Source organism: Theropithecus gelada, chromosome 14 (genome assembly GCF_003255815.1).
Source record: "Theropithecus gelada isolate Dixy chromosome 14, Tgel_1.0, whole genome shotgun sequence".
NCBI classification, from domain to species: Eukaryota; Metazoa; Chordata; class Mammalia; order Primates; family Cercopithecidae; genus Theropithecus; species Theropithecus gelada.
In genome coordinates, this window is record NC_037682.1 from 69,144,999 (window position 1) to 69,164,839 (window position 19,841).

The following is a 19,841-nucleotide window of genomic DNA, read 5'->3' on the forward strand; positions in this document are numbered from 1 at the left end:
CCATCCATCCATCCATCCATCCATCCATCCATCCGCCCACCTATTCATCCATCCATCCATCCCTCCATCCATCCATCCGCCCACCTATTCATCCATCCATCCATCCATCCATCCATCCATCCGCCCTCCTATTCACCCATCCATCCATCCAATCTGCCCACCTATTCATCCATCCATCCATCCATCCATCTGTCCACCTATTCACCCATCTATCCATCCATCTATCCATCCATCTGCCCACCTATTCACCCATCCATCCATCCATCCATCTCCCCACCTATTCATCCATCCGCCCACCTATTCATCCATCCATCCATCCATCCATCTGCCTGCCTATTCACCCATCTATCCATCCATCTATCCATCCATCTGCCCACCTATTCATCCATCCATCCATCCATCCATCCGCCCGCCTATTCCCCCATACATCCATCCATCCATCCCCCCACCCACCCACCCATTCACTCATCCATTCATCCATCCACCCACCCACCCATTCCCACAGTTGCTCATTTGCTTATGTGTGTCTCCAAGCATTGACTTTTTGGCCCACATGCACACTGACATACCCATCCTTCACTCTTCCTTTATTTATTTCTACATTCAGCAGACCCCTGCTGTCTGTGCGTGGTCTCTGTCCTCTATCAGGTCAAAGATGACTGTTTTCCTGCAGAAGCAGCCTGCTGTGTGCAGGGGGAACAGCAATGGGCTCACTTAGGGTCAGTCAGAAGACACAGGCTCTAGTCCCAACCTATCAAGTTTCAGTTGCCTCATGTATAAAATGAGGAAGTTAGACTGTTCAAAGCTTTTAATCTTTATATTATTTTAGTTACTTATTTTTTCACACATTTATTCATTCAACAAATATCTTTTGAATGTCTACCTTCATAGGCTTATGTGACAGGCCTGTGGGGCAGGCAGGGCAAGCATTATTCTACGCATTGTACAGATGAGGAAGCTGAGGCACAGAGGTTATGTGCCTTGCCCAAGGTTACATAGCTAGGAAGTCGCAGAGCCAGGACTCAGCATGCCCTCGTGATCCCAAACCCACCTGTGCCCTGGCTGCCTCTGGACACTGCTTACCCGCGCCACTCCCGCTGTTTCAGGTCTAACTTCCTGAAGCTGAAGAACGCTGCCACGCTGATCCAGAGGCACTGGCGGGGTCACAACTGCAGGAAGAACTACGGGCTGGTGAGCCTCCCCATGGGCTTCTCTTGCCCCAACAGGCCTTTGAACCCAGCCTTGCTGCCATGGCAGCGGGACTGGCCTGCACCCAGGCAGCACAGCCTGACCTCGTTGGCCTCCTGCCACTGCCCCGGCCAGCCACTACCATTCCTCCAGCCCGAAGTCTGGATCTGGCTCTTGTGGCTTCTTCCAACTGGCCAGCAATGTGTATTGTTCTCCTTCTGGAGTGTTTTTGGGTGTTGGGAGCACTCTGGGATTATGAGAGATCTCAGATGGGGCTGGGAGTGGCTGGGTCACATGGACCTCTGTGCAGCAGCTGGGCTTAGGGCTTGTCGGGGCTGGATGGGAAGCAGACTGGTTGGTTGCAGCTCCTGATCTAGGATTCTCTCAGGGGGGCCCAACTCAGGGATAGTCAAGGTCACCTAAAAATATGTTGTCTGAGAGGAAACAGAACTTTCTAACGATGGGGGGGCCCTAATCTGAGAGGAGACGGGGCCATGCCTTCTGGGGGTGCCTGTCTGAGAGTGGAGGCCGGTGCCGTGGAAGCTTCTGCAGGCAGGGTCAGTCTAGAATGGGACAGCAGGCTCTGAGCACGGGGTGGCTGTCCTTGCAGATGCGTCTGGGCTTCCTGCGGCTGCAGGCTCTACACCGCTCCCGGAAGCTGCACCAGCAGTACCGCCTGGCCCGCCAGCGCATCATCCAGTTCCAGGCCCGCTGCCGCGCTTATCTGGTGCGCAAGGCCTTTCGCCACCGCCTCTGGGCTGTGCTTACCGTGCAGGCCTATGCCCGGGGCATGATCGCCCGCAGGCTGCACCAACGCCTCAGGGCTGAGGTGAGGGAGCAAGTCCGTAGCAGCCAATCAGCAGACCTCTGACCCCTGGGTGGGGAGTGTCCACGCATGTTGGCCAGGAAGCGGGACCTATGGGGTGGACCTGTGGTTATGCCTGCTCTGAGGAGTGCACAAACCTGGGACCATACCCTCATTTCCATCCTCCTGGCCAAGGGCAGGGCTGGGACCTCAGTCACTCTTGGGAATCTCTGAGAGACCGAGGCAGATCTGGCCGGGCTTTAGGATCAGTGGTGCCTCCAACCCGCTGGGTAACCTAGAGAATTTCTTGGTTACCTCACTTGTCCTATCTGCCAAATTATTTGGCAAAGTCATGCCCAGTTCTAGAACTCAGAGTCGGGTGGGTGGAGCTGGCAGGAATCCCTGCAACAACAGCTACACACATTTCCATGCCCCCTGGATGCCCCCTTCCCTCAGTACCTGCGGCGCCTCGAGGCTGAGAAAATGCGGCTGGCAGAGGAAGAGAAGCTCCGGAAGGAGATGAGTGCCAAGAAGGCCAAGGAGGAGGCGGAGCGCAAGCATCAGGTGAGCCAAGAGCCTCCAGGCGCCTTGTCTGGCTGCTCATGTCACCTGGCACCGCAGCCTTCCTTCCACCCTTCAGAGTGGCTGCACTAGACCCACTCGGCCAGCGTTGCCTGAGCTCTCACTGGGCACCTGGTCCTGTGCCATGCAAAAGGACCGAGGGCTGTGGTGGCTCCAGAGGAAGAGACCCAGGCCCTCAGCAGCCCCTTTCTAGCTGGGAGAGAACACCCTGATAAAAGCCCAAGCCAGCTGACGGCACGAGGGTGCCCTGCTGCCCGGTAGAGAGCCACCAGCCACAGTGGCAACCAAACACTTGCAGTATGGTCCATCCGAATGACACAGTGCTGTAATTGTGAAGTACACACTAGATTTTGAAGACTTGGTGGGGAAAAAATGAATATAAAATATCTCAGTATTATTTTTGTAATATGGATTATATGCTAAGATAATATTTGGAAAATATTGAGTTAAATAAAATATATTACTACGACTAATCCCACCTATTCCTTTTTGCTTTTTAAAACATGGCTGCCGCATGGGTGGCTCACATTGTATTTCTATTGGGCGGCACTGGTCTAGAGCCTCGAGCCAATGGCCGTGGGGTGTCTGGGTTGGTGTGGCCCCCATGGAGCAGGCTGCTGGAGGAGGTGGCTCCCTGAGAACCCTGAAGGATGGGCAGATTGCTGTTTGGCCTGTTGAGAGGCCTCTGAGTGGCCCAGAGGTGGGGAAGTCGGAGGCTCCATTCTCCCCGGCGGTCAGGAGGTGGGGACCGAGGCCCTGGCTGCTGCAGGGGCTTCCCAGGGAGAGCTTGTTCCCTGAGGCTGTGGCACCGGGGCTGACCCTGTGTCTTCTGTGTCACCCCAATTGCCCAGGAACGCCTGGCCCAGCTGGCTCGTGAGGACGCCGAGCGGGAACTGAAGGAGAAGGAGGCTGCTCGGCGGAAGAAGGAGCTCCTAGAGCAGATGGAAAGGGCCCGCCACGAGCCCGTCAATCACTCAGACATGGTGGACAAGATGTTTGGCTTCCTGGGGACTTCAGGTGGCCTGCCAGGCCAGGAGGGCCAGGCACCTAGTGGCTTTGAGGTACCAGGCTGGGGACAGGGGCTCCAGAGGCCCCCACACCACTTGGGCTGATCCTCCCTCCTCCTGTGCCCTTGGCCTTAAAGCCCGCCCAGCCCCTCTGAGCAGTGGGTAGCCGGGATGAACTGGGTCCTGTCCCTCTCCAAGGCCGTTCTCAGGTTTTTTTTTCTTTTTTTTTGAGATGGGGTCTCACCCTGTTGCTCAGGCTGGAGTGCAGTGGTGTGATCATAGCTCACTGCAGACTTGAACTTCTGGGCTCAGGTGATCCTCCTGCCTGAGCTTCCCAAGTAGCTGGGACTCCAGGACATACCTCTTGTCTCCTTCAGGACCTGGAGCGAGGGCGGAGGGAGATGGTGGAGGAGGACCTGGATGCAGCCCTGCCCCTGCCTGACGAGGATGAGGAGGACCTCTCTGAGTATAAATTTGCCAAGTTTGCTGCCACCTACTTCCAGGGGACAACCACGCACTCCTACACCCGGCGGCCACTCAAACAGCCACTGCTCTACCATGATGACGAGGGTGACCAGCTGGTGAGGCCTGCCTGCCACTAGGTCACTGCTGGGTGGGGCCAGGGCTGGTGCTGTGGACTCTGCTGCTGCTGGTGGCCATAGGTGATGAGGGTGGTGGGTCCCTGGGGGCCAGGGACCAGGTCTGACTATAGTCTTCACTGTGGCACCTAGCCTAAGGGTTCACCATGCAGGAGGGGGTGTCTCCAGCCCTCTCCCCAAACCACCAGGTCATTCTGACAGCTTTAGCAATGTCCTCTGCTCTGGCCTCTGACATGCACGCTCTGCCCCAGGCAGCCCTGGCGGTCTGGATCACCATCCTCCGCTTCATGGGGGACCTCCCGGAGCCCAAGTACCACACAGCCATGAGTGACGGCAGCGAGAAGATCCCTGTGATGACCAAGATTTACGAGACCCTGGGCAAGAAGACGTACAAGAGGGAGCTGCAGGCCCTGCAGGGCGAGGGTGAGGTGAGGCCAAGGTGCCCTCTGGCTGATGTCCCTCCCAGGCCTACAGGGAGGGTTGCTGGCATCGCCAGCCTTGGGCTCCTCCACAGAAAAAGGATCCTATAATTCATCTCTGCCTCACCGACCCCTGCCTGCCACCCTCCTTTGTCTACTTGTGGGAACAAATATGTGAAACTTTAATAAACTGTGAAGTGCTGACCGTAACTGAGGGGCCTCACAGCAGAGCAGACGGGGGCTTTGCAGTTGGAGCCAGCTCCCATACTGTGTTTTTCTGAGTCTGTTTTCCTGACTGCCAGTTGGCTGGTGGGGGTGCAAGGGTAGGGTGAGCAGGTAGAGGGTGCCAGTGTGGGGGGCACCCTGTAAGCCTCACGTGGAAGCGAGATGGTTCCCCACAAAGTCTTGCTGTTGGGGGTCTCATCATTGCTTTCTGCTCAGCCACTTGACCCTGATCCCTGCTGGTCCTGCAGGCCCAGCTCCCTGAGGGCCAGAAGAGGAGCAGTGTGAGACACAAGCTGGTGCATTTGACTCTGAAAAAGAAGTCCAAGCTCACAGAGGAGGTGAGGGCAGACACTGGGGGTCTGGCAGCCCACAGGTGGCTGCCTTAGGTGGGGTAGGCTGGAGCACAGCTAAGCTGGGGGCCCATGGGAGCAGGAGCAGGAGTGGACACTGTCTGTCCTCAGGGGTCTTGGCTGGCCAGGGACAGGACAGCATGGGTGGGTTGGTGGGCGATCAGGCAGACAGGACTGTCGGAAGAGGGTGGGATCTTAGGCTGGGGTGGGGAAGGGCTTCCTGGCAGAGGGCACTGAGCAGGGGAGGCTGGTAGCAGCACAGGTGAGAGGGAACACACTTCCAGCCAGGGTGCAGACCCGAGGCACTTGGTCCAAGGACCTTTGAAGCGTGGGAGCTTTCTGTGGAACAAGAGTGCTCATGGAGCATGAACGGGATTAATTTATTTGAATTCATTCTTCAGTCACCTTGCCTTTTCTGGGCACTCTCCCAGCCCTTGTGCTCTGGGGTTGTCCAGGCTGGTGTGTGTGTGGCAGGGGAGGATGCATTGGAGAGGCAGACACAAACCAAGGCATTCACAGCCTTGGGGGCCAGGCCCCCATCCCCACATTTGCACATGCCAGTCCCTCTGCCTGAAACTCCTCCTTTCTCTGCCTGGGATCACCTCCTCCAGGAAGCCTCCCCAGCTCCTCCACGGCAGGGTCAGGGGCTCCCACTTTACCTCTGCCCTTGTCCTGTCCCCACCTGAGGCACAAATCCAACCTTGCACGTGTGTGGCCTCAGATTTGAATACCTTCTCTGCCGCTTAATATTCAAGGGACCCAAGGAAGGAAACGCCCACTCTGTGGGGTCCTGGGAAGAAGGTGGAAATGGCAGCCGAGGGTGTTCGGTAGACACGAGGGCCTTCCATGGTGCTCCCTGTCTGTACCACCCACTCCTGCCGCTCACCTCTCACTCACCCTACCTCCTCTGGGCAGAGCCCAGGGCTTGTGCTGTGGGCTGTGTGGGATGAGAGAGGAGAAACATCTCATAAGAACCAGTGTGAGCCTGGTCACATCGGGGCTAAGGGTGTTGGTGACAGGGTGATGGTGACTGGTGGTTGGAACCTGGGGTATACTCCAGAACCCACAGTTATGTGGGGGGGCCACCCCAGAGAGATAGGGGTCCTGCTTGGAGTCAGAAGATCAGGTCCCTGTCCTGGCTGAGAGGACCTCCCTGGGGTGGGGGGTGGGGTGCAGGGTATCGAGGAGACGGCAGAGGAGCTCTGTCCCCAGAAGTGGGTGGCACCAGGCCAGTGTGCCCCAGCTGTGTGGGCCAGTTATTGGCCCAGCATCTGCTGTGCACGTGGCAGGGGTAATGACAGTGCTGGGGAGCCCAGTTCTTCTGCTCACTCCTTAGATTCTGCTTTCTGGGGAGCAGGCAGCTTCGGGTGCTGGTGCCCTGGCTGGCAGGGGAATGCCCCTGACTTCACCTTCCCTGTCCTCTCCCTCTGGCCCAGGTGACCAAGAGGCTGCATGACGGGGAGTCCACGGTCCAGGGCAACAGCATGCTGGAGGACCGGCCCACCTCCAACCTGGAGAAGCTGCACTTCATCATCGGCAATGGCATCCTGCGGCCAGCTCTCCGGTCAGTGCCGGGAGGCGGGGGCACCGGGGCCTGAAAGTCTTTTGATGGCTGAGTGGTGCCTCTGTCAACTTAGCAAGAGATAAAGCAAGCAGGCCTGGGTTTGGCTTTGCTGGGAGCTAATTGGTGGAGTTAGGACCTTGGTGGAGTTATTTCATCTCTCTAAGCCTCTGATTCCTTGTCTGTAAAGGGGGAATCATAAAACAGGCATCCCTTGGAGATACTGCAGGTTCAGTTGAAGGCCACAGAAATAAATATCACAATAAAGAGAGCAGCACAAATATTTTGGCTTCCCAGTGCATATAAAGGTCATATTTATACTGTACTATAGTCTATGAAGTATGAAATAGCATTATGTCTAAAAAATGTAGACACCTTGATTAGAAAATAATGCCGAAAATGCTAATGGTCATCTGAAAGTTGCATCTATTTGCTGGAGGGTCTTGCCTTGATGTTGATGGCTGCTGACTGATCAGAGTGGTGGTTGCTGAAGGTTAGGGTGGCTGTGGCAATTTATTAAGATAAGACAACAGTGAGATTTGCTGCATGAATGGACTGTTCTTTCTCACAAAATTTCTCTGTAGCATGCAATGTTGTTTGACAGCATTTTACCCACAGTAGAACTTCTTTCAAAATTGGAGTCAGTCCTCTCAAACCCTGTTGCTGCTTTATCAAGTTGATGCAATATTCTAAATCCCTTGTTATCATTTCAACAATGTTCACAGCATCTTCACAGTAGATTCCATCTCAAGAAACCACTTTCTTTGCTCATCCATAAGAGGCAACTCCTCATCCACTGAAATTTGATCATGACATGGCAGCAACTCAGTCCCATCCTCAGGCCCCACTTCTCATTCTAGTTTTCTTGCTATTTATTTCCACCACATCTGCAGTTACTTCCTCTTGAAGTCTTGAGCCCCTCAGTCATTCATGAAGGTTGGAATCCACTTCTTCTAAACTCCTATCATGTTAATAATTTGACCTCCTTCCATGCATCATGAATGTTCTGAATGGCATCGAGAATAGTGAATACTTTCCAGAAGCTTTTTCATTGATTTTGCCCAGATCCACCAGAGGAATCACTATCTATGGCAACAATAGTCTTATCAAATGTATTTCTTAAATAAGACTTGAAAGCCAAAATTACTCCTTGATCCATAGGTTGCAGAATGGATGTTGCATTAGCAGGCATGAAAATAACATTCATCTCCTTGTACATCATTCTTTTTGTTTGTTTGTTTGTTTTTGTTTTGTTTTGTTTAGAGACAATCTCACTCTGTTGCCCAGGCTGGAGTGCAGTGGCGTGATCTAGGCTCACTGCAACCTCCACCTCCTGGGTTCAAGCAATTCTCCTGCCTCAGCCTCCCAAGTAGCTGGGACTATAGGCACTTGCCACCACATCTGGCTAATTTTTGTATTTTTAGTAGAGACGAGGTTTCACTGTGTTGGCCAGGCTGGTCTGGAACTCCTGACCCTGTGATCCACCCGCCTCAGCCTCCCAAAGTGCTGGGATTTCAGGCATGAGCCCCTGTGCCCAGCCCCTTGTACATCATTTTTAAGGGCCCTAGGATTTTTGGAATGGCCACTGAGCATTGGCTTCAATGGAAAGTCAGCAGTGCATTAGCTCCTGACAGGAGATTCAGCTTGTCTTTTGAAGCCTTGAAGCCAGCCATTGATTTCTCTCTAGCTATGAAAGTCCTAAATGACATCTTTTTCCGATAGAAGGCTGGTTCATCTCCATGGAAGATCTGTTGTTGAGTGTAATCACCTTCATCAGTGATTTTAGCTAGACCTTCTGGAAAACTTGTTGCAGCTTCTCCATCAGCACTTGTTGCTTCACCCTGCACTTCTACATTTTGGAGACAGCTTCTTGCTTTAAACCTCATGAGGCGATCTCTGTGAGCTTCCAACTTAGCTTCTGCAACTTCCTCACCTCTCTCAGCCTTCAGAGAATTGAAGAGAGAGCCTTCCTCTAGATTAGGCTTTGGCTTAAGGGAATGTTGTGGCTGGTTTGATTTATCCAGACCCCTAAAATTTTCTCCATATCAGCAAATAAGGCTGTTTCACTTTCCTATCATTTGTGTATTCAGCATTTCTGATGTCCTTTAGGAACTATTCCTTTGCATTCACAAGTTGGTTAACTACGTGGCACAAGAGGCCCAGCTTTTGGTCTACCTCGGCTTTCAACATGCTTTACTCTCTAATCATTTCTAGCTTTTGATTAAAAGTGAAAAATGTGTGAGCTTCCTTTCACTTGAACACTTACAGTTCATCGTGGGGTTATTAATTGGCCTAATTTCAATATGAATGTGTCTCAGGGAATCAGGAGGCCTGAGGAGAGGGAGAGAGATGGGGGAATGGCTGGTGGGTAGAGCAGTCAGAACACATCTAACATTTATCAATTAGGTTTGCCATCTTCTATGGGCACGATTCACGGTGCACAAAACAACCACATTAGTAACATTAAAGATTACTGATCACAGATCACCACAGCAAATATAATAATAAAGTTTGAGATATTTCTAGAATTGCCAAAATGTGACAGAAACGCGAAGTGAGCACGTGCTGTTGGAGAAATGATGCTGGTAGACTTGCTCCATGCAGGGTCCTTGTAAACCAATTTGTAAAAAATGCAATGTCTGCAAAGTGTGATAGAGTGAAGTACAGTAAAATGAGGTGTGCCTGCAGCAGCTACCTCATACACAGGCTTGTGGGAAGATAAAGCTATGAAAAGTGTGTAGCACCAGACCTGGAGCATAGTAAGCGCCCTGTAGATGGTAGCTTTGATCATCATCATCCAACATGCATTTCCTGCTTTAACCCCCCTGCCGCCAGCTCACCTCGAGTCACCCACCCCAGGCCCATGGTCAGGGTTACTATGGGCCACATGCCTGGGCATCCTGCAAGTACCTCCTTCCTCACAGGGCCAGGAGAGGCCTTTACCCAGGTCCCTGGGGTTTTGGGGAGTTGAAAGGAAGACCCAGGAGTTACCAGGAGCCACCAAAAAAATTAAGTCAGCTGATGAGAGCAGGGCTAGGACTTTTCTGAGAACAGTCTCTGCACAGGACAGGTCTGTCGGGAGAGCTGATGCCATGAATGTGTGCGTGCTGGTTGGGAGGACAGCAGGACGAGGCAGGGACCAAGCCCCACTTTCCTGATGGGAAACTGAGGTCCAGAGTAGGGAAGAGACTTGCCCAGGGGTCACTAGGCCTCCTGCCTCCTATCAGGCCCCCGTTTTTATCTCCCCAAGCCTAGTCACTACCTCACCGGGGTGGCCACACTGCCCAGGGCCACCCGCCAACAGGAGGAAAAGCAGCTGCTGCAGGTGTGTCTCAGGGGCAAGAATTTGCCTCCAAATTATCTCACCATCATACCTAAAGCTGACACTTCTAGAAAACACAGTGCCAGGAGCTCTGAACCAAGAGTCCAAAGGCTGGGGTGTCAACTCCTTGAGGGGCCTCACACGGTGAATCCCTCCCTATTCTCAGGCTCTGTCTCCCCATCTGTAAAGTGAATGGAGACTCCTAGCTGCAGGTGATAATGTTTCACTAGTCTGTGGCAAGGTGGGAACAGGAGGGATGTTTCTAAAGCAAAACTTGTTTTCGTTAAAGGACTGCTCTGAGACTTTGCCCTTCCTACTATTTGGAAATTTAAAATTACCTTTGTTTTATGAGATAATTGGGATCTAGACAGTGAGCAGGTTGTGTGTGTTATAAATGTTCTCATTTATCATGATAAAAAAATGAGTAACTTCAGAATTTACTTTGAAATGATAAACTCTCAAAACTGTTGAGCCACTGAATTAGGTAATCCCAGCCCTGTCCTTTGGGAGAGAAGAGCAGCAGTGGGTGCCCCCTGGCGGTCACTGCATCGTCAGGGGTTCTGCCCTTGAACAGGCAGGCTGCAGTCTTAGAGCACCCAGGTTGCAGAGGAGAAGAACCATTCCCAAGAACAAGGACAGCAATAATTGCAGCTGGCATTTGTGAGGGGTTCACTGTGTCTGGCACTGTGCTAGGTGCATCATAAGCCTTGGCTCATTTGTCTTCACAGCAATCTTGTAAGGATTCCTTTAAAATGAACACCAAAAAATTACCTTAATTGTTTTCATCCCATTACAAAAGTCATACATGGCCCCTTAAATATTCAAACATTACAGAAACATACCAGAGACAAAGTCCCTACTCATTCCATCCCCCAGTGACACCCCAGGACGCTTTTCCTGTTTCTGCTTTGTCCGTTGCCAGGGGTAGAAGTTGCACCTGCTGCCGTGACTATGGGCTGGGATCAGAGAGGTGAACTCACCTGCCTCAGTCACCAGCTGGTTAGGAAGGAGGCAGAGGTTGGGACTGTGCTTCTCATTAGCATGGTCACCTGTGGCTGTGGCTGCTGAGCCCAGAGCAGGATACGCACCACCCTGGAGGGTGGGGCCCTGGCTGTGGGAACTGGATTGGGGTTGGGGAGGTGCTTTATGCCTGATGATTCTGTCTCCAAAGCCAGACCCCAGCCCTTGGCTCAGCCCTGCCACCCAGCCTCACTCTGCCTCCTCCTGGGTGGTCTTGGCAAGTTGGAGAGGACAGCTGTGTCGTGTCCCACCGGCTGCTGGGAGGAGGTGGGGACCGGGGCTGTTCCTCTGGGTGATTCCCCGTCCCTGCTGCCTGCCCAGGGATGAGATCTACTGCCAGATCAGCAAGCAGCTGACCCACAACCCCTCCAAGAGCAGCTATGCCCGGGGCTGGATTCTCGTGTCTCTCTGCGTGGGCTGTTTCGCCCCCTCCGAGAAGTTTGTCAAGGTAGGAAGGTGCCTGGCCTCCTGGAGCGGGAAGGGGAGCTGGGCCCTGTCCCAGCACTGCGGGGAGAGCAATAGTCAGAGACTCCAAAGGGCCTGGTCACAAGGCCCACCTGGCCACCCCCCACTGAGCCCCATCTTTCTGGCACCTCCTCCCCTTAGACAGCCACCGCTTTGCCCCACACTCCCCTCAGCCCCATTCTACTTAGGAGGGGCTGAGTGTGACAGGAGCGTGTCCCAGGCCCTCTGCACCCTCGCCTTGGGGCAGGCCCTGGGTGCTGGGGTCAGAGTGAAGCAGGTCACGGCAGGACCAACTCAACTGGCTGGTGCTGTGAAGGGGTGTGAGGAGGAGCCGCTAGGCTGAGCTAGGGGGAGGTGGGGGAGGCCACAGACGTGACTGGAAATAGGCGTTGGATCTGAGAGAGTAGGGAAGCCACGGAAAGCAGCCTGGCCTGGAGGAGTGCTGGGGAGGGCCTGGCGGCTGCCCTCACTACTCACATGGGGAGGCGCAGGGCTGCAGTGGGGCCGCCTCAGCGGGTGCTCTGGCTGCAGTACCTGAGGAACTTCATCCACGGGGGCCCGCCGGGCTACGCCCCATACTGTGAGGAGCGTCTGAGGAGGACCTTTGTCAATGGGACACGGACACAGCCACCCAGCTGGCTGGAGCTGCAGGTTTGTGCGTGTGTGTGCACGTGCTTGTGTGCATGTGCACAAGTGTGTGTGCCTGTGTGTATGCGTGTGTGAGTGCGTGTGTGTGTGTCCAGTGCACTCGAGTGCCCCAGAAACATTCCCCACTTTGAGACTCTGTGGTTCCTCAAGCACCTACCCTCAAGTTCTGGAACCCCAGGCCCATCGGAACAGAAAAGCCCCCAAAGGATGAGGGACTCCATTTGCTGGCCTTATGATCAAGACAACTTGGGCAAAGGAGATTCCCTCTGTGTCTCAATGCCTTTACCTGCCACATGGTGAAGGTTATATGAAGTGATAGCAGAGACCCCGGGCCTGTGGCAGCGCCTGAACTCCCAGCCCCAGGCCCTGACTCAGGGGTCCTAAAGGTCCACTGGGGTGGGGTGCACAGCAGGGCTCCCTAGACACCTGTGACGGGGACAAGCAGTGTCCCAGTGAGGTGCTGAGGCCTGGGGCGCCGGGGCAGCTCCAACCCCACAGAAAGCAGAGAGCCAAAGTCCAGAGGGGCGAGCCGGTCTGAAGGGAAGGGACTCCACAAACCCTCCTGGGGCACTTCCAGGCCACCAAGTCCAAGAAGCCAATCATGCTGCCCGTGACATTCATGGACGGGACCACCAAGACCCTGCTGACAGACTCGGCAACCACGGCCAAGGAGCTCTGCAATGCGCTGGCCGATAAGATCTCTCTCAAGGACCGCTTCGGGTTCTCCCTCTACATTGCCCTGTTTGACAAGGTATGGCCGCCCAGAAGCACCTCCTCCTGGCCCCACTCCAGGCTGCCAGTGCTGCCACCTACTGGCTGGGGCTACTCACCCTTGAGCACCTCGGTTTCCCTGAGCCGGTGCTAATCGGCTCTGCCTGACTCGTTAGGACTGCTGAGAACTCGGCCAGGTGCTGTTGTTCATGCCTGTAATCCCAGTACTTTGGGAGGCTGAGGCGGTCGGATCACAAAGTCAGGAGTTCAAGACCAGCCTGGCCAACGTAGTGAAGCCTCGTCTTTACTAAAAAAACCCAAAAATTAGCGGGACATGGTGGCACACACCTGTAATCCCAGCTACTCAAGAGGCTGAGGCAGGAGAATCGCTTGAACCCAGGAGGCGGAGGTTGTGGTGAGCTGAGATCATGCCACCGCACTCCAGCCTGGGCAACAGAGTGAGACTCTGTCTCAAAAGAAAAAAAAAAAAACAGAGCTCTTCGGCACCCAAGGGAAAACCCAGCAGTAGGATGTCCTCAGTCCTGTGTCCCCAGGCCCGGTGAATCCTCTCCTGGTGCTGAAGGAAGAGCATGGCACAGGCTGAGGGGAGGGCTGCGCAGCCCTTGCGTGCAGATGGGAATGGAATTCCCTCTCAGGTTGCTATGGCGTCTGATGGAGAAACTCCTTAGCAAACAGGAGTTCCTTCACACTTGCCCTCAAGCAGCCGGGGTGTGAACAGCCCACAGACTCACCTTGAAGGCTAGAGCCTCCTCGGCTGAGCGGGACCTGGGGCTTGGGTGATTTTGCCTCCACCCCCAGCAACATCATGCTCAGCAGAGGGGCCCCCGCCCACAAGCCCAGGGGAGGTACCATGTTGCTGGACACAGTTTGCCTGGATTTTTCTCACCGATGCTCCTGTGTTTCCAGGTACTCTCTGTTCAGTTTCCCACTTCTACTAGAAAATGGGACTTCTCACATCACCGTGCCCAGAACTGAGGCTAGGAAGGCAATCGTGGGGGTGCTGCTCAGAGCCCAAGGCTGGGATCTGGTCTGCCTCCTGGGGGCCTTGGACGTGTCCCTGCCCCTCAATGGGCCTCAGTTTTCTGTCTGAACTGACCATTGGCACCGTCGAGGCTCCTCATAGTCCTTCCCTGACTCTGTGCCTGCTCCCCTCCCCGCTGTGCCCGCAGGTGTCCTCCCTGGGCAGCGGCAGCGACCATGTCATGGACGCCATCTCCCAGTGCGAGCAATATGCCAAGGAGCAGGGTGCCCAGGAGCGCAATGCCCCCTGGAGGCTCTTCTTCCGCAAAGAGGTCTTCACACCCTGGCACAGCCCCTCTGAGGACAACGTGGCCACCAACCTTATCTACCAGCAGGTGGTGCGAGGAGTCAAGTTTGGGGAGTACAGGTGTGAGAAGGTGAGTGGAAGGGAATCTCCTGCCAGGCTGGCTTGGCTCACAGCCTGCTGTTTTCCACGTTTGGGCTGAGTGCTCCTCTGTGAGCCATCATTAGCTTAGGCTGAGGTGAGTCTCACCGCAGTTGGGCACTCTCCAGGCTCCTGGATGGACACCACCTACTTCAGGGGGCTCAGGAGGTGAGGTGAGATGTCAGGAGCAAGGGCTTCTGAGCATGTCCTGAATTCGCCAGTGGAGGAGACCCCCACACTGCTGTAGTGACTGTGCGTGCTACAGAGGACGTGCCTCAGGACCTGCTGCACTGTTCTGAGTGTGTCTAGTAAGCGCTGCTCTAAATGAGAAAGACAGCCATTCCTTGGATCAGAATTTGCAAATGTGTATTCTTTTTTCTCCTTCTGAGGACAGGAGTTATATGGTTGTTTTGTTTTTGATAATGGTAATGGTAGCTATGGTTCTGTTGGTGATTGTGAGGGAGGGATAAGAAAGGAGGTGATGGAAATGAAGAGGATGGTTGGTGGTGGTAACATTGGTAGAGGTAATGATGGTGTTGATGGTGGTGGTGGAGACAGTGATGATGGTTGGTGGTGATGGTGGATGTAGTGATGGTGTTGATGGTGGTGGTGGAGACAGTGATAATGGTTGGTGGTGATGGTGGATGTAGTGATGGTGTTGGTGGTGGTGGAGACAGTGATAATGGTTGGTGGTGATGGAGGATGTAGTGATGGTGTTGGTAGTGATGATGGTAGTGATGGTGGGTGGAGGCAGTGATGGTGTTGGTGATGGTGGAGGTAGTGATGTTAGTGATGATGGTATTGTTGGTGCTGATGACAGTGGTGATATTGGAGGTAGGGATGATGTCGGTGATGGTGGTGGTGGGGGAGGTAGTGATAGTGCTGGTGTTGATGACAGTGTTGTTGGTAGTGATGATGGTGATGGTAAAGGTAGTGATGGTGGTGTTGACAGTGACAGTGTTGTTGGTAGTGATGGTGTTGGTGATGACAGTGTTGTTGGTAGTGATGGTGGTGGTGATGGAGGCAGTAATGATGTTGGTGATAGTGTTGGTGATAGTGTTGTTGGTGGTGGTGGTGATGGTGGAGGCAGTAATGATGTTGGTGATAGTGTTGTTGGTAGTGATGGTGGTGATGGTGGAGGTAGTGGTGGTAGTTTTTTTGGTGACAGTGGTGATGATAATAGTGGTATTGGTGGTGGTAAGCAAATATTCAGGCAGAGCGCATTAGTATAGCCACATCAGTTGCTAAAGTTCTGAAATATTTCAAACTGGTTGGAAAATATCTATTGCCTTCAAGGCCCCCAAAAGCCTTTCTCTATGCCCTTGCTGCTGGAGCTCTGGGGAGCCCTAGGTAGGCATCACTGGGGCTGCTGTGCACCAGGCCAGGCAGAGAAGGGGCAAATGTCCAATGGCCACTTGGTTCTCTGAACCCTCTACAGTAGATCCTGCCAGCTGTTAACCACTTTAACCATCCCCCAAGTGCTTAACGATGGTGATGGAGGCAGCCACAGTGATGCACTCCCCTCACTTTGACCCCTCCAGCAGACCCCAGGTGTCTCCCATTCTCTAGGGCAGATGCTTCCTCTTCTGCTGTTTGTCAGCTCCGGTCACTGTCTCACAGGGCTGAGTGTGCAGTGGCTGCTCGATGGGCTGGCTTTTTTCTTTGCGTCACTTTTTGTGCCCCTGGGCAGAGTCCAGCTCCATGCCAGTGCGAAAGGGACCCAGGAGAAGGTGAGGGTGTGGCCCTGCCCTTGGGGAGCTCATGGTTCCTCTGAGCAGACAAGAATTCCCTGGTGAATCAGTGAGAAGCCTGGGTCCCAAAAGCCAGGCTCTGAGAGGTACAGGAGTCAGGGCCAGGAGAGGGGCCTGGAGCCTTTGGTGGTGTGGAAGGGCTTCCTGGAGGGGCCTGGGCCAATGCATGACCTAGGCCTCCCCCCACCTAGGAGGACGACCTGGCTGAGCTGGCCTCCCAGCAGTACTTTGTGGACTATGGCTCTGAGATGATCCTGGAGCGCCTCCTGAACCTCGTACCCACCTACATCCCCGACCGCGAAATCACGCCCCTGAAGACGCTGGAGAAGTGGGCCCAGTTGGCCATTGCCGCCCACAAGAAGGTGAAGGGCTGGGAGGAGTCTTAGAGAAGGGATGTGGACCTGAACAACCAAGGAGGTCCCAGTCCTCATCTGAACCTGTCTGTTGGGGCTGCGGGAGATGGCATGGCACCTGACCTCCCACCTCCCAGTGGCCCTTCCTCACTGGACATCAGCTCACTCATTCTCCTGCCATCTGTGTGCCAGGCACACAGAGGGGATCAGACTTAACCCTGCAGCCTCTGTGGGGCCATGGGTATTGGGGCCCCTTTCCTGGTCTTGTGCCAGCCACTTGTTGGTGCTACAGCTTCCAGAGCTGCAGCTTAGGAGAGGTGGTGGACGCTAGACAGAGCTTTAGGAATTGTACCTCCTTTTTCCTAAAAGAACTCCCGCCCAACTTCCTGCCTGGGGAGCTTTAGGGACAGGCCCCCTTGACCCGCTTGCTTGGAGCCCAGGCCCATAACCAGCCATGAGTGGTTCCCTCCCAAGCTAAGAGCCTGCCCAAGTAGAGCGGGGGTATCCAGATGAGGAGAAGGTGGGAGCACTGGCTGCTGGTAGGCGACCCAGGGCCTCCTCATCTCCATAGTCTAGCTGTGCAAGAGAATTGTCCCTGCACATAAGTCGAAGGCTCCATAGTCTGAGGGCGCCACAGGCCCGCGGTCTCACCCCTGCACCTCGCAGCCTCCGTCCTCACCCGGGAGCCCTGTGCCGCCTCCATCTGACCGTGTGCCTTCTCTAGTCAGCTCCCCACCAGCCTCTGCCTCTCCCTGAGTCCCGAGTGCCCCCTGCGCCAGCCTGCTTCCCCTGAGGCCCTCACCCCCCTGAACACCACTTCAGAGGAGGAGCGTCTCCTCCCTGCCACCCCTCTGTCCCTCATGTGAGACCCCTGCCCTTCATCCTCAGGCACCTCCTCTCCCTTGGCCCTCACGTGCCGGCAGTCACTGCAGCCTGTCCAGCTGCCTTCCAAACAGCTGCAGCCTCCACCCCCACCTCCGTGAGGGCCTCCTCAGGGCTCACTGCCACTGTGGCATGTGGTACGTCCTGGGTGGGGCGCTATTATTATGCATTCATTTTATTTTGGGTGCTTGTCATGTGCTGGGCACCAGGACCTGGAGACACAGCCCTTTGTGGGACAGACACGGTTTCTGCCCTTTGGAGCCCACAGCTAAGCTGGGTCTCTCCTGGACTGAAGGTCCTCAGAGTATCTGACCCGGAGCCCTGGGCCAGGCCCCTCCTAGAATGGACAGTTGTGAATCACAGTTTTTGTAGGGTGGGAGGGTGCATTGTTCATTTTCTAGGTCTGCCATAACAAAGTGCCACAGACTAGGTGGTTTCAACAACAGAAATAAATGTGTTTCCTTCCAGTTCTGGAGCCTGGAGCTCCGAGATCAAGGTGTCAGCAGGGGCTTTCTCCTGAGGCTTCTCCTCTCAGCCTGCAGATGGCCATCCTCTCCATCTGTCACCACACGGTGACGTGTGCACATGCACATCTGAGTCCAAATATCCTCCTCTTAAAAAGGCACCAGACATATTGGATTACAGCCCGCCCAAAAGATCTCATTAGTGACGTCTTTAAAGACCTTATCTCTGGGCCAGGGGCAGTGGCTCACGCCTGTAATCCCAGCACTTTGGGACGCCAAAGCGGGTGAATCATGAGGTCAGGAGTTCGAGACCAGCCTGGCCAACATGGCAAAACCCCGTCTCTACTAAAAATGCAAAAATTCACCAGGTGTGGTAGTGGGTGCCTGTAATCCTAGCTACTCGGGAGGCTGAGGCAGGAGAATCACTTAAACCTTGGAGGCAGAGGTTTCAGTGAGCTGAGATTGTGCCGTTGTGCTCCAGCCTGGGGGACAAGAGCAAGACTCCTTCTCAAAAAAAAAAAAAAAAAATCTTATCTCCAAATAAGGTTACATTCTGGGGGTGAAGACTTTAATATGAAAATATGGTGGGTGGGGGAAGGAAGCACACAATTCAGTCCATAACAGAGGTGTTTTGAAAACATCTTATTTTGAAATAATTTCAAACTTATGGAGAGATTGCACATTCAAAAAAGTAGGACTGCTGTGTGCACTTCACTTCCCAGATTCACTGGATGCTAGCCACACTTGCTCAGTGATTTGTCTCTCTGCCTACATATGTATTTTCTCTGAGTCATTTGAGCTTGGGTTGATGACATTGAGCCATTTGCCTCTGAATTCTCACTGCTCTCAGGATGGCACCCCTCATGGGCTCTCTCATGGGTGGAGATGGGGCCGTCTGTGAGCTGGCATACACATCCACTCTTACCTATTCCTGTGTCTACATACTATAAAAACCAGGATTTCACTCTGACCCCTCCAATGCTACCCCAGAACCCCAGAGTTCTTACTAGCGCTTGGGGAAGTATTTTTAGAGAAACACAATGCTGGTGCTTTTGTATCTTACCAAGAGCACGGCAGCACCCCCCACAGATCACCTCACCTCCAGGGTCCAGTTCTCCCTTGACACACTGATCTTTCTAACTCCCAGATTCACCAGATCAGTTTCTTGCAGTTGTGGCTGCACTCACAGTCCGCCAGGACCTGGCTCCCCACGCTGTGTCCCCATTCCCTCTCTTCCCAGTCTGCAGTCTGCAGTCTGCACTGACCCGGGACCTTGGGCCTCCCACATGCTCTGGCTGGAATCCTTGCTTCCCTGTCTCTGCTCAACTGGGAACTCCCTGGAGGGGCAGCTATGCTTTCTCTGACTTTGGGCCGCAGCACCTGCATAGAGGTGGCACTCGAAAGTGCTCGCTGATGTTGATGAATGAGACGGGTGGGGACAGGGTGGCTGCAGACAGATGGGAGCAGGGCAAGGCCATGATGCACAGGAGGTGCAGGAGCCCCAGGCTGCTCCTAGCTAGAAGGCAGCAGCAGCTGATTTTTAGAGCAAACTCACCTGTACATTGTCTTGTGTCCCTCTGTCCCTTTTTTCCCTCCAGGGGATTTATGCCCAGAGGAGAACTGATGCCCAGAAGGTCAAAGAGGATGTGGTCAATTATGCCCGCTTTAAGTGGCCCTTACTCTTCTCCAGGTTTTATGAAGCCTACAAATTCTCAGGTACCCCCAGCCTGCGACGCTCCCAGTCCCTTGCTCTGTAGCTCCAGTCCACAACAGGGGAGGGAAGCGGCTTGAGCCAGGGGCCCCCGTCAATGGAACTCTTGCCTGCTGGCTGCTTGGTCTGTTCTGGTCAATGCTGCTGAGTGGGTCCTGCCTCCCCAGCACCCAGTAGCGACTCCATGGCACATCTTATATGCTCGGTGGTGCATAAGATTGAAAAACTGAGTGAGGATTGATTCATTAGGGCACGTACTGTGTATAGAACAGGGTGGCCCACACAGGCCACTGGCTCAGCCGTCCTTGGGCCATCGTTACTGGGCACCTGCTCTGTGCCAGGCCCTGTGCTG

At 54.1% G+C, this 19,841-nt stretch overlaps 1 protein-coding gene across 3 annotated transcripts in view; it reads left to right on the forward strand.

Moving 5' to 3' along the window:
• MYO7A (myosin VIIA) overlaps positions 1-19,841 on the forward strand; it is an 87,068-nt gene that overhangs the window by 50,186 nt on the left and 17,041 nt on the right. For all 3 annotated transcript variants that reach the window (XM_025356411.1, XM_025356412.1, XM_025356413.1), the window contains exons 20-33: positions 1,107-1,191; positions 1,799-2,017; positions 2,450-2,557; positions 3,427-3,636; positions 3,960-4,163; positions 4,433-4,609; positions 5,074-5,163; positions 6,612-6,739; positions 11,400-11,526; positions 12,075-12,194; positions 12,769-12,942; positions 14,093-14,320; positions 16,271-16,441; positions 19,377-19,494. In XM_025356411.1, the coding sequence (XP_025212196.1) occupies positions 1,107-1,191; positions 1,799-2,017; positions 2,450-2,557; positions 3,427-3,636; positions 3,960-4,163; positions 4,433-4,609; positions 5,074-5,163; positions 6,612-6,739; positions 11,400-11,526; positions 12,075-12,194; positions 12,769-12,942; positions 14,093-14,320; positions 16,271-16,441; positions 19,377-19,494 (2,159 nt within the window). The remainder of the gene's footprint in view (positions 1-1,106; positions 1,192-1,798; positions 2,018-2,449; positions 2,558-3,426; positions 3,637-3,959; positions 4,164-4,432; positions 4,610-5,073; positions 5,164-6,611; positions 6,740-11,399; positions 11,527-12,074; positions 12,195-12,768; positions 12,943-14,092; positions 14,321-16,270; positions 16,442-19,376; positions 19,495-19,841) is intronic.